General features: G+C 44.4%; 1 protein-coding gene across 4 annotated transcripts in view; it reads right to left on the reverse strand.

The window, feature by feature from the left end:
- plcb1l (phospholipase C beta 1-like) overlaps window positions 1–14,385 on the reverse strand; it is a 106,491-nt gene that overhangs the window by 12,333 nt on the left and 79,773 nt on the right. For 2 of the 4 annotated variants that reach the window (XR_011102789.1, XM_068708987.1), the window contains exons 17-32: window positions 14,235–14,331; window positions 13,997–14,081; window positions 13,119–13,243; window positions 12,823–12,977; window positions 12,135–12,299; window positions 11,856–11,955; window positions 11,530–11,634; window positions 11,286–11,401; window positions 9,042–9,180; window positions 8,683–8,736; window positions 7,877–8,096; window positions 6,622–6,790; window positions 5,085–5,161; window positions 4,862–4,951; window positions 4,694–4,751; window positions 4,381–4,467 (exon numbers count right to left, since the gene is read on the reverse strand). Coding sequence is in view for 3 of the 4 variants with exons in the window: in XM_068708987.1 (XP_068565088.1) it covers window positions 4,381–4,467; window positions 4,694–4,751; window positions 4,862–4,951; window positions 5,085–5,161; window positions 6,622–6,790; window positions 7,877–8,096; window positions 8,683–8,736; window positions 9,042–9,180; window positions 11,286–11,401; window positions 11,530–11,634; window positions 11,856–11,955; window positions 12,135–12,299; window positions 12,823–12,977; window positions 13,119–13,243; window positions 13,997–14,081; window positions 14,235–14,331 (1,842 nt within the window). In the remaining variant the exon portion in view is untranslated. Of the gene's footprint in view, window positions 1–2,775; window positions 2,801–4,380; window positions 4,468–4,693; window positions 4,752–4,861; window positions 4,952–5,084; window positions 5,162–6,621; window positions 6,791–7,876; window positions 8,097–8,682; window positions 8,737–9,041; window positions 9,181–11,285; window positions 11,402–11,529; window positions 11,635–11,855; window positions 11,956–12,134; window positions 12,300–12,822; window positions 12,978–13,118; window positions 13,244–13,996; window positions 14,082–14,234; window positions 14,332–14,385 lie in introns of those variants that run through there. The other 2 variants (XM_068708989.1, XM_068708990.1) reach the window with 2 other exon arrangements.

Below are 14,385 nucleotides of genomic sequence, written 5' to 3' on the forward strand. Positions count from 1 at the left end.
GTACCAAATGACTCATAGAGAGCTGGGTTCAACAACCCCTTTGCCTCAAAATAGAATTTTGAGGAGTTTCAACCGCGCTGAATGGACTGCATTCACAAAGAGCTTCAGATACGAGAGCCAAGTGCTTCACAAGGGTTCATATTCATCTCACTCACACACACACACACACACACACAGATGGTATCGGAGCCGCCATGCAAGGTCAATGACTGGCTCAGTGGGAGCAGTTTTGGGTTCAGCGTTCTGCTCAAGGACATTTTCAAATGCTAATAGGCGGGGCTGGAAAACAGACTTAACTCGGCTGCATGTAAGCAACATGCAAGTGCTGCTGGGAGTGAAGTTCAGAGCACGTATGCAAAGAGCCGAGCTCCTGTTAGCCGACTCTCCGAAGCTATATCGACTGACCTGACCGGGACATGTTAGGAGGGGCGCATCGCATTGATGAATTAATGATATTGGTTATGATATTGATGCACTTCACAGTGTTGATAGCAGCTAAGAGACACATTGGAAGTGAATAAATAGGTAAATCTGTCAAGTAGTAAGTCAACGTCTTTTCAGCTGCCTTTCAAAGAAAAGGGCATTCTGGGAGGATCGTCTGACAAGGTTAAAGATTAAAAAAAACAACAGATATATGAAATCAGAGCAGCCAAAAAGTGGCACAAAAAAAACAAAACATGACTGGAGCCGGTAAGGCTAGTCACGGCCTTTGTGTTCTACAGTAAGAGAACTGTTGACAACAGACACCCCAAGGAGTCGCAGTGATTACATCCTGGTTTCCTTTCTTTCCTGAAGGTTTGCTTAACACCGTTTAATCACAGGGTTTCACTTGAATACCATTTAAAGGGACAGTTCGGATTTTTTGAAGTGGGTTCGTATGAGGTACGAACAGTAGGTGGCGGTCGGCACGCCCCAAGTTTGGAGAAACAGGAAGAAGCATCAGCACACAGGTGGCAACAGCAAAACAAATCAATGTCAATGTAAGTTTACACTATATTTAGAATATTTGGTTTGCTTTGCAGTCAGACTGCTCTGTCTGATGCTCTTCTCAAAGCCACCAGACTTCTTTGACAGAAACAGAAATTGCCAGAGGTTGCTGGTCTACAGCTGTCTTGATCGGTTAGTTTGTTTGTATTATTCGGGGACTCTGGTGAATCCAAACTGTCCCTTTAAAAAGCAAAGAAAAAAACACCTTGAAGGTTAAATTTAAAAAACAAATCCAAACTATCTCTTTAAGCACAAAATCCCACACAGAAACTTAACTGGTTGTTATCGCAGCATTGTGGGTAGAGTCCTGGACGTTTTTAACGAACATAACCCGGGGCATCCTCAGCCGGCTGTCTCCAGAGTCCTGTTCTCTGACATCTCTTGCATATTTTGCATATAAATGAGTGTCTTTGCATGAGAACAAATTTTGCAGAGATGGTTGATTACTATTTAATAGCCTTTCCTTCGGGGGAATTAAAGTTGCCAATGTCCGGATGTCAATCTAGAGAAGTGATTGCGACGAACGGTTGAGTGACGGATAATCAGGTACAATTTTGCGGGGAAATGACGGCGGCCGGCGTCTGATTGGAGGAGAGAACAGCGTCCTCTCGTCTGAGGAAAATCCACGCTGATTAGACCCTGATGATAATCTTTCACGCGGCTTGTCTCACTTTAAAATCATTGCAATTCTGCTGTTATTGACAAGAATGCTCTTGCAAAACCATCGAAAAAGATGATGAAAGTCCCCCACAGGAAGCACTGGCCTCTGGTCAGCATTTTAGTCTCACTACTTTCGTTTCTCCGTATTGAATGCGAGGCGTCGGGCTGGCGGTCTGCGCCGCACCTCCCACACTCGACAACAAGTCGCTTGAGACGGATCGAGGAGCCGTCGCTTTGAGAGAGAGCGGTTTACGTCTGTCTCCAACAGAACGCTTCCGATTCACGTCTGCCTTTAAAGAAAAACTCATTTAAAGTTAATGCGCTCTATGCTCTCCGCTTGACAACAACAGTAAAACATAACGAGGGGATCACACCGGAGTGTCTCCTTGGCAAGCAGAGGTAATCTTGATTGTGCTGGCGGTGTGTTGCAATAAGATTAGTACTGCATTAGACCATTGAAAATCACAGAGAGAAGAAAAAAAATGACTGTTACTGTCTGCTGTGTTTAGTGGATGTAGTAGTAGTATTACATGAGATTATATTAGCGCTGTGACTGTGACACACTACATGTCCATAATTAGAAGAATGGAAACATATTACAAAAAGTGAGATAACGATGCATGCTGATAAGAGTCATTTGTGCAACCTTGAGTTACAGCAGTGCCTGAGACATTTATGCTTTTAACAGAACAAACCGTCAAGTTGATTTGATATACCTTATTGGTAACCCAAAATGGTGACGATCTTTCCCTCCGGTTCTTCCTCAAGGACACATCCACACGTGGGATCAAACACGAGCCCTCCGACCGGGGCGTGATCTCACTACTCACAGGCCAATCTGCCGTCCCTGTTATATTGTGACGCTGCCATGCTGTGCAGATTACCACCCACATTTACAGCCACGCCGCATTCGACGTCCTTGCGTGAAAAAAATTCCATAACCCATTGGCAAAGGTTCATATCAGTGTTCTGCATCGTGGTAATAATGCTCGTCGGGTCTCAGCTGTTACAGAGATGCAATGCGCAGTCACTTGTTGCCAGTCGGTGTCCCAGGTGTGTAGAAGCTTGCATATTAATACGCCGCCGCACTGATGCTATATTAATACCGGGATGCAACGATGGGCTTACCATGCTCCTCGGCTGCGCAGTCGTCCTACAATGACAGTCACAATGACAACGTTTGGGGAACTGCGCAACTCATAAAAGGAAAAAGCAGTCATGCTAAAAGTCCCGGCAGAGAGGCATGATGGTGCTACGCCGGGAAACACGTTACAGCCAAGGACTGATGCAGCCACAGCAAGAGAGCTTGATTAACCAGGTTACACTAATACACCAGCAAACAACTCTTTCACAGAGCGAGACTGTTTCTACCGAATGCAACCACAGCAGGTATTGACATTTAAACATATATTCTGATACCGGCACAAATGTTTCAGTGGGAAAAAAAACTTTCTTTGATTTTGGAGGTCATCTTGTTATTTTCCACAAGTGTACCAGAGCCAGGTCTCACTAAACCTGGGCCAGGTCGCCCCCCGGTGGTGTGAATCCATAGAGCGCGTTCAGTTTGAGATATCATTTGGTTCAAGGACGATTTAGATTTAACCAAAGTAATGTTTCTAGTCACCGCTTATGAAACACACATGTGGTCCGTTGTTTTCTAAAGAGGAAAATACTGTCCCGAGAGCTGCGTAAAATCCATGTATTCATTCTGCACCAACCGACCAAATAAAGGTCTTAAAATATTTAAATTCTTGTAATTTATTTAAAATGTCGGTTGCTGGATCGCCATTTGTAGCCACCCCAGTTAAAGAGCAACTAATTCACACATGTTATCGGTCTGTGACAGTTTAAAAATATTGGTAAACATGAAGCACTCTCAAGATCTCAAAACTTTGAGTGGGAAAAAAAATGATAGCCGATTATTGGCGATGTGCTGTTCTGTGGCTTTTCGCTGGCCAGGATTGTGCATATCCCCGAGGTTAGGAGGATCCCGATGGATGGGATTTAATTCCGTGAATGGATAGGTTAGTTATGGCTGGATTATTTGGAAGACAAAACGCCAAATTGGTAAGTAAGTTAAAGAAACAGTCACGCGTTTATGGCTGGAGCACCCAGAGTACCAGAGCTCTCTCCTGGTCTCAGAGCACCAGGGCCATTTAATGTTGTATTTAAAAGTTATTCAGATTATTATCAGGCGTTAATCACATGAACGCAGATGTTTTGAGCAATAGCGGCCCTCATACTATGTATGGAGCATCCATAACACGTACGTCCTCGCGTGACTAGTGGCGGCTGCGCAGCCATTGGCCGATATCAGAGCTCAGTTCCACCGATAACGACCGTTAACGGCAGTCTGAGACTCCTGAGGCAGTTAGTCGTGTTCACAAATACTGACTGAACTTTCATAGGCCATATGACTAATATATTGGAATTCTTAATTTAGGTGGTGTTGCCCTTTAATACTGGGAAAATGTCTTTTTTTTTTTTTTTTTAATTTTCCTTTTGCACATGCAAGGATTCAAAGACATGCTGGGCCGAGCCCCCCGGACGCCCCGACGGTAGATCCTGCCATGCAACGGACCGGTAACTTAAAAAACGTGCTATGGTGAGAATGTGATGAGAATTAAAGAAACATATCAAGAGCGTACAGTATCAACAAAGACATCACGAATAAAAAGTTATTTCACTTTTGAATTTGGTTTAAGATTTCTTTTTTTGAATTAAATGTCTTACCTTTGGCCTTTCATCCAAGATTTGCTGGCGGATATCCTTGTGCTTCTCCAGTAGTCTCTCCTGTCTTTTACTCTGAGCGTCTTCCAACTACACACACACACACACACACACACACACACACACACACACACACACACACAGGTACTATCAGGTCTTTGCATATCATTCGATAACATATTGCCATGCCCACAGATGTTTAAGTACTGCAGGCAGAGGTGCACCACAGAATACACGGTTGAGTTATGATATTACCAGCGTATTATATGGCAATGATCATGATGGACTACACGTTCACAGTCATGTCCTCTCTTACCCGTTTGATGTACTGCACCACCTCGTTGACAAACGATCTGTTGATCTCCAATTTCTCTCTGAGGGGGAGAATTTTCATCTTTAGTGCTTTAGCAACATCTAGTGGTCATACACGTGTAACAACCTTTCAACAGCTGTCGGTTATTAACGTTCAAAACCAGATACTTACTCCTCTGTCACATTCTTGTCTTTAGATTTGGCTTCATTGATCTTCTCTTGCCTTTTCTTGTCCATTTTCTTCTTGATGTCCTTCTTTTCTCTGCAGATGGAGAGATGGAGGAAGAGGACGATGTAGAGAATGAAAACATGGGAGCAAATGTTGCGTTTGTGTGTGTGTGTGTGTGTGTGTGTGTGTGTGTGTGTGCACGCTTGTATGCTGAACACGGTCTTACTTCTCACAGATGTCTCTGAGCTTTTTAAGCTGAGCACTCTGGCACTCTTCTGCGATAGTGGTTAGCTTCTCAACCAGCTGGAAAAAAAAGGAGAGACAAAGAGGGAAACGGAGTCAAGAGACGGGAAACTAGAGCGGCCCCCTCTGAGTCGACTAACCAACTAACTAACCGGCCGTTTTGGTCTCAGTCGACTAGGATTTCTTTAGAGGCTTAGTCGTTCTTTATGCTCTCAGTCAGGACAATAACACAATCTCCATTACGCTTGTTGTCTTTCGCTTGAATAGACCTTCCGGACACCTCAGCTGTGCTCACTGTGCAGGTGTACTGGAGCAGAACACATTCATTTTTCCACACCATACAAACAGAAGATGTGCACAGGCAGCAGCATGATGGGGGGGGGGACCTGGAGTTTACAGCAGCATTAACTCATTAACTTGTTCAGTCATTAGTCTGAGACAGTCAGCGCTTCATCCAGTCCAGCACAAGTCAGGGCAAGTTTGTTTATCCCTCTGCTACAATATGGACTTGTTTATGTTTATGACATGTGATCAACATTTGAATGCTATTGCCTATTCATTCTTTTTAGACCCAGTATTTCTGCATAGTTGCAGATAAAGATCAGGCTAAACTAATATTATTAGCATCTTACTATTTGTAGAATTAGTTTCCAGTGGTGGCTGCATAGGATTGTTCACAACTTGATTAACATTTCAATTAAATCCAGAGCGTTTTAAAGTCCAAAAGTCAAAATGTATTTTGAAAAGATACTCAAAAAAAGAGGAGGAGCGCACCTGTATTAAAGGGGCGGCTTAGCAGCGATCTCACAGCACCATAATTTACATTTATATAACCACAAACAAAACCAAAATCTACTTATCCCACATCATAAAATACGACGACAGACTTCTTTTTGAAAACCTCAATAGAAGCTTTGACTGCCAAATACTTACATTTGGTACAGCCCTGCTAACTGGTGTTATAAACTCTGGGAAAAGGGCATATAAGGAAATGATTTCAATATATTTATATTCATTCAATCTGTCACTCATCAAGAGCTCAATGACGGCACACAAGTTCAGTAGAGACAATTATGAAATTAGCTACAAGTGTGATGGCCCAGACAGGGCCCAGACAGGAAAAAGTGGACTAAATAAATACTTTATGGGCCTTTGGGGATCAGCAAGTTTTGGATATGATAGAAGAAGAGATAAATCTTATTGTCTATTCTCCAAGATTTTCTAATTATTAGGCCATGTTGCTACTAATTGCGAAAGCAGTGTTAAGGCCCTACACTGAATTGGAGCGTTGCATGTGGATGCAAATGGCAGATCAAAATAATTGTATATTGTCAGTAGTGCCGGTAAAAGAAGACACTAAAATCAGGTGTTGACAGGAAAAGTGTAGATATGAAATCTCTAAAGAAAGAGAAGGGAAAACAGGCGCCATGAGACAGATTGTTGCACCGCTGTTAACCCCCCCCCCCCCCCCCCCCCCCACATCTACAAACTGTGTGAGGCACGGTGTGTTCGCGCCGTACCTGCTTGATGTGTTCTCGCTTCTGGTACTTTTCGCTGTAGTACTGTTCCTGGCGAAGCGTGAGGAGCTGTTGCTGCTGCTGCTCCTTCAGCTCTGCGAGCCTCTGGCTGTACTCCTGATCCAGCTCACACAGCTCCTGGTCCAGGGTCGACAGAGAGTGCTCGGACCGGCTAGAGACGCACACAGCCACGCACAACAACAAAAAAAACAGAACGTCTGCAAAATGAAGATAACACCTTCCACTTTCAGCAGAGTGGTCCTAACTCATTCTATCGCTGGAAATGTAAACGCATGTTTCTGATATGGACCTTTATATAAAATAAAACGTCTTTTACAACGTCTGAGGAGCACTTATCTTCTACCCTGAAGTAACTTGGCTGAAATGTGTTATCTGTCTTATGCAGTGGCTCTCTGCGGTCCACACTGGCTGTAATCTTTGCTGTGGGTACTGACTCTTCAGCGTGTGATGGAGTCCTAAGGGTCCTGAACGAGTCCCTGAGGCTCGGAGGAAACCTTATCCGCTCTTTCTAATTCTACACATAGCTCAGCCTTCCCCGTGTTTGTTTGTTTGAGCTGCAACCTCGGAGTGTGAAACGTGAAGGCAATGTGGAAGTGTCTTGAACGTACATTCTCTCTAATGGCCATTAGGGGGCGACTCTGGTTGTAGAAAATAAGTCAGATTGTATAGACGCTTATGAGAGAATGACTTGACTTCTCACTTGATGTATAGACTCAGTAAACATTGTGAACATGAGTTCACTAGATTCAAGTCTTCTTCTTCAATACATCATGATGTTCATTTAGAGTCATATCGACCGTAAAGCGGGGTACGCTTTAGGGCGGGGCTACGTTGTGATTGACAGGTCGCTACCGTGGCGTTGTCCGGTCTGGGAGTTGTCTGTGTTTAGAACTTTTAACCCTTTCACAGTTTGTTTTCACTTCATGAAGTTAATTGTAATATTTTGGTCGCCTATCGTGTCACCTCCGGTGGCCAAAAAGCCAAGATGGCGACGGCTAAAAAACCATGATGGCGACGGACGTCTTATTGTAGCAAAAAAAATCCTAGAGACTCTTTTCTTTTACTATGTAGTGAAAATGTTTATTGCTAACAAAAGCCGTTAGCTGCTAGCCTCTATTTCTTAGTGGTGTTGATGTGTTTTTTGGGGGGATTCTCTTTAAAGATAGAATGATCAAAAGAGAAATAAAGAGGTGAAGAGTGAAACCAGTTAGAAGAGGAGAAGAGGAGGGCTACCTACCTTTTCTTACCGTCTCGTTTGTGGCTCTTCTGCAGGGCAGAGCGCCGCCGCTGATGCTGGCTCTGGAGCTCGGACACGCGGGCTGTGTGCTCCTTGATCAGCTCGCTGGTCTTGCGGTGGTGCTTCCGAACCAGCTCCTTCATCTCCTTGTACTGCTTCCTCTGCTCTCGGACGAAGCCCTTCTGCTGCTTCAGCTCCTCCACCGTCTGAGCCTCGAATTCTAAAGGAAGGGGGGACGGAGGACCAACGAAGTGAGGGCGACAAAAGTGAGCAAGAGAGTAACAATCTTTAAAATGACAATTCATTTGCACAATACAAACTTATTGAGCTATTAAAATGATTTCTATGGTTATGAATGCTCTTAATTATTAACTCCAAAAAGTACTTTTGTCTTGCAAACTTGACAGCAATAAAATAGTCTGTGATAAATCATGAACACAAGCGCAGGGATGGTTCCCTCCGCAACAAGCCGATGGGATTTTTGCATAAAATGATGCTCCGTGGTAAACAGAAGTTAATGATGCTTAAGTGTTTTGTTCAGCAAGATAATCTTCACAAATGAACACCAAGTTAAAAAGCAAAATGTTAGGCTATGAACAAACTACACCACGGTCACATGAGAGCGAGGATAGAGACAGCAGGCTAGTCTGTGATGGCGTTTTGTAACCTCAGGCATCTAACCCCATTCAAAAAACACACTGACTTTGAGACAAGGGAACCAGAAGTGCAAACATGCTGAGTCATGTCTCTGTAGAGAGCCACAGATATGAGAGTCAAAGCTCGAGGAAGAGGTCTGAAAACCTTACCGGTGAGGACACTCTGAATGACGTCTTCGGTCTTCACTGATGGTTTCAATGAGCCTGGTTACCAAAGACAAGTTCACATGTTGAGTTGCCAGTTGGTTGCAAGTATTTTCACACGTCATTGTGATATATTAAGAGTAGAACGGTGTTCATCCCCCCAAAAGAATACAAAGATAGAGCCAAACAACATGAGCTATAGGTAAACACATACTGAGAGGCAGATTCAAATATTCTACATCAGCAGATAAAAGGTGCAACACTACATAATGTATCACCTCATAGGATAATATATTAACAATATATTTGGAGTTTTACGTTGTACTTCAGGGGACTCTTCGTCTATTGAGGTTTTCACACGGTACCTGCAGACTGGGGCTGGTGGCCGACCAGCGACGGGGGCTTCGGGGCGATGATGGGCGTGTGGCTCAGTCCGTTCTCCGCAGGCAGCGTCACCCTCTGGTCCAGCTTCGATTCGGAGGGGGCATCACTTCCTGCCTCCACCTGTCCGTCACATGAAAGATTCAAACACGCGGATGAATCCGGTCAACGCACAAGCACCGTAAAATGAACAGCGACATATATACCGTGTCATGTCTCTACTGGTATCAGCTGAAGAAATAAGATAAATATATCATATTTTTGTTTAAACTTGAATACAAATTCCCTGAATATCTCAGAGCCTGCTATGAAGTTTAAAATACATTCACTAAAGATTTTTTTCTTTTGAAGAAGAAACGTCTCCTCGAGTGGGGATTTCTGTTTTTTCCGGAAGTCTCTTGTTGTACCTGTGTCCTGCAGGATAGTTTGTAGATATAGCTTTGGTAACCCACTCTCAACATTGCAGATTTTAATTTCCCTTAGGCTCGGCTGAATCTCGCAGTCTAAACTCTTATCTCTGAAGCGTTAACGCAATTATAAATAATCTTTGTTCTAGTCGCACTGGCCAGATCCTCTCCCTTCTTCCTCCACTCGCTCTGCTCTAAATTCATCTCTGCAACACCGCCGCGCTCTGCCTTTCCACGCTCTACCACTTTTTTGGTGACTGTTGCCATGGTCACAGCATGAAACAGCACCCCGTGGGCCATCCTCGCGGGCTAATCATATCAGCTGGCAAATCAGATAATAGAAGCCCTTCAGGAACAACCCGTCCCCCCCCCCCCCCCCCCCCCCCCCGTCCCCCCCCGTCCCCTCTTGTTATAACCCGAGATAACCCCGTGTCCTGCCTTGCTTCTCACATCTCTCCTCAGGTATCACCCTTCTGTCTGCTCCTTGTTGCACTGCGCCTACATCCATCACCTGCGCTCTCCCTCGGGTGCTTTCGCAAAAATGACACCAAAGATTGCTGCCACTTCACTGTCAGTACGGCGCTTACAAGGTTGCCGTCCTCCCGCTAGTGTTGACGGCTCATTAGTGCGACGTGTTCGCAGCGTAATCTCTCCGTAGACACGAACGCTTGGATCTTTGTGTAAAGCAGCCAGGACTTGAGCTGCTCGGCATTTCGGTGACGTTCAAAACTGAAGCCTGTGATGAAGTTAAAAGGTCGCTGCCAACTGTAGTTGAAAGTCACGTAGTTGGATCATTTCCAAAAACACGGCCTCAAGGAACGGTGTGAATCACGTCGCTTCAGTTCGTCATTGGTTAGTCGGTGGTTTTTCATGTGAAAAGCGGTTTGAGATTCCTAGCGACTGGCGGTGGTGTAGTCAAGACTGAGACAAGGTCATGACCGAGACCAGACCAGTGCCGGTTCCACCCCGCATGACACACTAAAGATAAAAATGTGCACCCGGAGGCACTCCTCAGACTAATGTGAAAGATCCACATTCCCATAAAAACACCCACAGAAAACAAATGAAGATTCTATCTTAAGAAATGTCTCGATTAGATAATCAGAGGGGAATTTTCCTTTGTTTTCCAACAGCAATCACAGTAGTGATGTTAACAAATAAGTCAGGCAATGCACAGGCAGTTTATTTGGTCCTGAACGGTTTTGAAATAAACTTATTTGTCTGAGGCCGAAACAAGACCGAATACAAATGTGTTTGAATCTGAGAAATCTCCACAGGGAACCTTTAAGATTGATGCGAAGCTTAAGTCAGGGTTAGACCTTCAACCTCTCAGTTACAGACCTATATCCACATGTCCAACATGATGTCTAGAGAACTTATTGGGTTGTCAACCTCCAATCATATCCTCTTTTTGCGAATAGGGGAACAAAGCAAAGGTTGCGCTGGAGTAACCGTGTTACAGTCGTATCAGCTATCGTCTCATTTCAGCCAACAAATGTAGTTTTCTTCAAGAGTTATCTAAGGGGCTCGGTGCTGGAAACAAGCTGTGTTTTAAAGTGTGGTGACATTTAAAAATCCCTCCTCATTATGTTTCTTTCCAAGTTGCTATCTTCATAGGGAACTCCACTCTGTCTTCGTCTTCTCATTCTCTCTACCATATGGTTGCATTTGTAAACCAGTTAGGTCCTGATGATGAGGCGAGTGGCCAGCTGGCTGAGGGGGGGGGGGGGCGCTCATCTCAACCAGCAACTGATCGGTGGCACAAAATGTTCCACACACACACACACACACACACACACACACACACATACACTCACACACCTCTTTGTCACCCTCCTCCTCTCCTCCCTCCTCCAGGGTGAGAGCAGCCAGCTGATTGGCTCTCTGCTCCATCAGGTTGACATAGCGGATGGGATTGGATAACGCTTCGATGACATCTGAGGAACAGGAAGAGAACAGATCAGCTTTTTCCTAACACCGAACATGAGTCTGGACTTGCAGTGTTTTCTGGATGAAAACCTTTACTTTTTATTTTTTATTTTTTGTATATGTTCACCTGACCTACCTGCAAATGTGTCCGGGACGTAGTCCTTTACTTCCACATACACGAACAGAGTGGGCAAAGTCAGGGACTGGTTCTTCTCGTTCCTCAGACTGATGTAGTGATAGCCTGCAGAGTCAGATTAAGGGTCACAAATAACAGTAACAGAGCAGCAAAGCATCCAACTCACTTCCGTTAACATTCAAACATGTTATTGATTGATGGTGTTTTTCAAACATCGAAAGGCTTGTATGACTTTTCATATTTCCTCTATTCTTAGCCCGTCTGAGAAAAGTGGAAAAAGTCATCGAGTTAAACTGTTGAAACTAGTTGAAACAAAACTTTGTCACCTGGACGGATGGCTGACACAGGAATGATACGGTGGCCGATGAACTTCCCTCCTTCTTCAAACACAGCTATCCTCAACGAAGCAAGCGTGGGCAGAACAACCTGAGGAAAAGGTATAGAATGCACTCATTAGTACATCAAAACGACGCCACTATGTTCACTTTTTAAAGAAATCTTTGATTCAGTTCCTCATGGAAAGAACATACAGCGATTACAAATGTGAGTCTGTATTTGTATTTGCCAGGAAATGTGTTACCAAGCAACTGAGAACAGAGCCTGACCTTCTTGAAGACGATGGCCTCTTCTTCCCAGACGGGGTTGATGGCGTTGCCTTGAGACGTCTTGGTCTTGAACGCTTTCCTCTTGGTGTCCACCGGCAGGCCGAACATGTCGATCTCCACGTATGTGCCTACTTTCTTATCCGACAGGAACTGGCCTGAGATGATCTGGAGTGACCGAGTAGGAAAAATAAAAAGCAAAAGAGAGAGAGAATAAGGATCAGACACAGAGAGAGAGAGAGAGAGAGAGAGAGAGAGAGAGAGAGAGAGAGAGAGAGAGAGAGAGAGAGAGAATAAGTATCAGACACAGAGAGAGAGACACAGAGAGAGAGAGAGAGAGAGAGAGAGAGAGAGAGAGAGAGAGAGAGAGAATAAGTATCAGACAGAGAGAGAGAGAGAGAGAGAGAGAGAGAGAGAGAGAGAATAAGTATCAGACACAGAGAGAGAGACACAGAGAGAGAGAGAGAGAGAGAGAGAGAGAGAGAGAGAGAGAGAGAGAGAATAAGTATCAGACAGAGAGAGAGAGAGAGAGAATAAGGATCAGACACAGAGAGAGAGAGAGAGAGAGAGAGAGAATAAGGATCAGACAGAGAGAGAGAGAGAGAGAGAGAGAGAGAGAGAGAGAGAGAGAGATTCACAGACACAAAAAAGACCAACACACACACACACACACACACACACACACACACACCTTTACAGAGAGTGTGTTGGCTACTATCCCGTCCACTGTGCTCTCAGTGAAAGGGTCAAAGTGTTTGTCCGGCCGCCTCATGAACTCCGGTTTGAGTCTGAAGCCACATTTCCCATTGTATTCGTACATGCCCAGGTTCAGCTGCATGGACAAATCTGTGGAGTGAGGACAGAATGACAAAAGGTTTATTTGGGCGAGTCGTTAAAACGCATTCTTTATTGTTATCTATTTATTATGCATTGAAATAATAAAGGTAAACGTGTGCGGGAATAAAGGATTCACACAATTAAACTCACCGATGGTTTGGAAGTTGAGAGCCACCAGCTGACAGCCGGCGTTCCAGAAGAGCTGCGGGTTGTAGTTGGATGAATCCACTCGGGTGCCTTTAGGGTAGATCCTGCTCAGCTGCAGTTTGTTGTACCTGAACGGAGCTGGTTGAGGAAAATGCTGCAGCTGGTGCCGTTACTACCACTAATCAACGATTACTTCCGAATAGTCGACTATTTGATGCCTGGTTCGACTGACGATCTCTCAGTAGAATCGTCGCTTTGATGAGTCAAAGAAGAAGCGAAAAAGACATAAACATCAGATTTGACAATGCAAATCATTTTTCTTCTTCTACTTCTACTTGTATTGCAACTGTAAATACTAGAATTTCTAACGCTTTCCTGTTAGGAACGCTCTAATTCATCATTACCCTCACCCATTAAACCCACCACCGTTATGTCATCTGCGTCTCTTTAAGTATGCAGACGGACATGGACATGTCGGGCTTAATGTTCAAGGGTAATGATGAATTAGAGCGTTCCTACATTAATCATTAATCTCATCAGCAATCTATTAACATGGTGTCACGAGAGAGTTTTGCTCGTAAAGACTAACAGGAGCGAGGAACTCAAATATAAGGGTTGGCAACCAACCAACGTGTCGACCGATTACAGCCGAGGTCCCAGCTGTGGGAAGTTTTATATATTTGGACAATAAAGACGTCTTTTCTGTCCAGATGAACGACATGAGTGAAGTGATGAAGAGCAGACTGACATAAGGAATACAATAAGAAGCAATGCAGTACGTGCACTGCAGGCTCGAAGAGCAGAATTTAAACGTGACATTCAAACATTGTGAGTATCTTTAGCAGCACAAACCGCTGCTTCAGCAAAGCTCAGAAGGATACTCCACAAACTCCACAGGACATTTGGTCAGCTGCTCCAAAGCTTTGGTCTCCACGAAGGACGACATCTGGTAGCTGCGATTGATCTCTGTGGGCGGAGATGGAAGACTTAATTTCTACGGCGCTGATGTGTGGAGTAGCCATTTATGTTTTTTAAAAAGGTTGTTTTCCAATATTACTAACAAAGATACTTAAGCGTGTTCATTTTGCAAGCGCGAGTCTTCAGCTAAGAGCTACATACTTTTGGAAGCCTCGAAGCTGTTGAACTTGACTGGCTGGATGTAGATCACCAGGTTGGACATCTCCTCTGTGGCAAACGCCTCGCTGCCTGCTGTCCCCTGTACATGAAGACACACACACACACACACACACACACACACACACAGATATCT

Source organism: Cebidichthys violaceus, unplaced genomic scaffold (genome assembly GCF_023349555.1).
Source record: "Cebidichthys violaceus isolate CVI_PGR_0920_01 unplaced genomic scaffold, fCebVio1.0.p SCAF_14, whole genome shotgun sequence".
NCBI lineage: Eukaryota > Metazoa > Chordata > Actinopteri > Perciformes > Stichaeidae > Cebidichthys > Cebidichthys violaceus.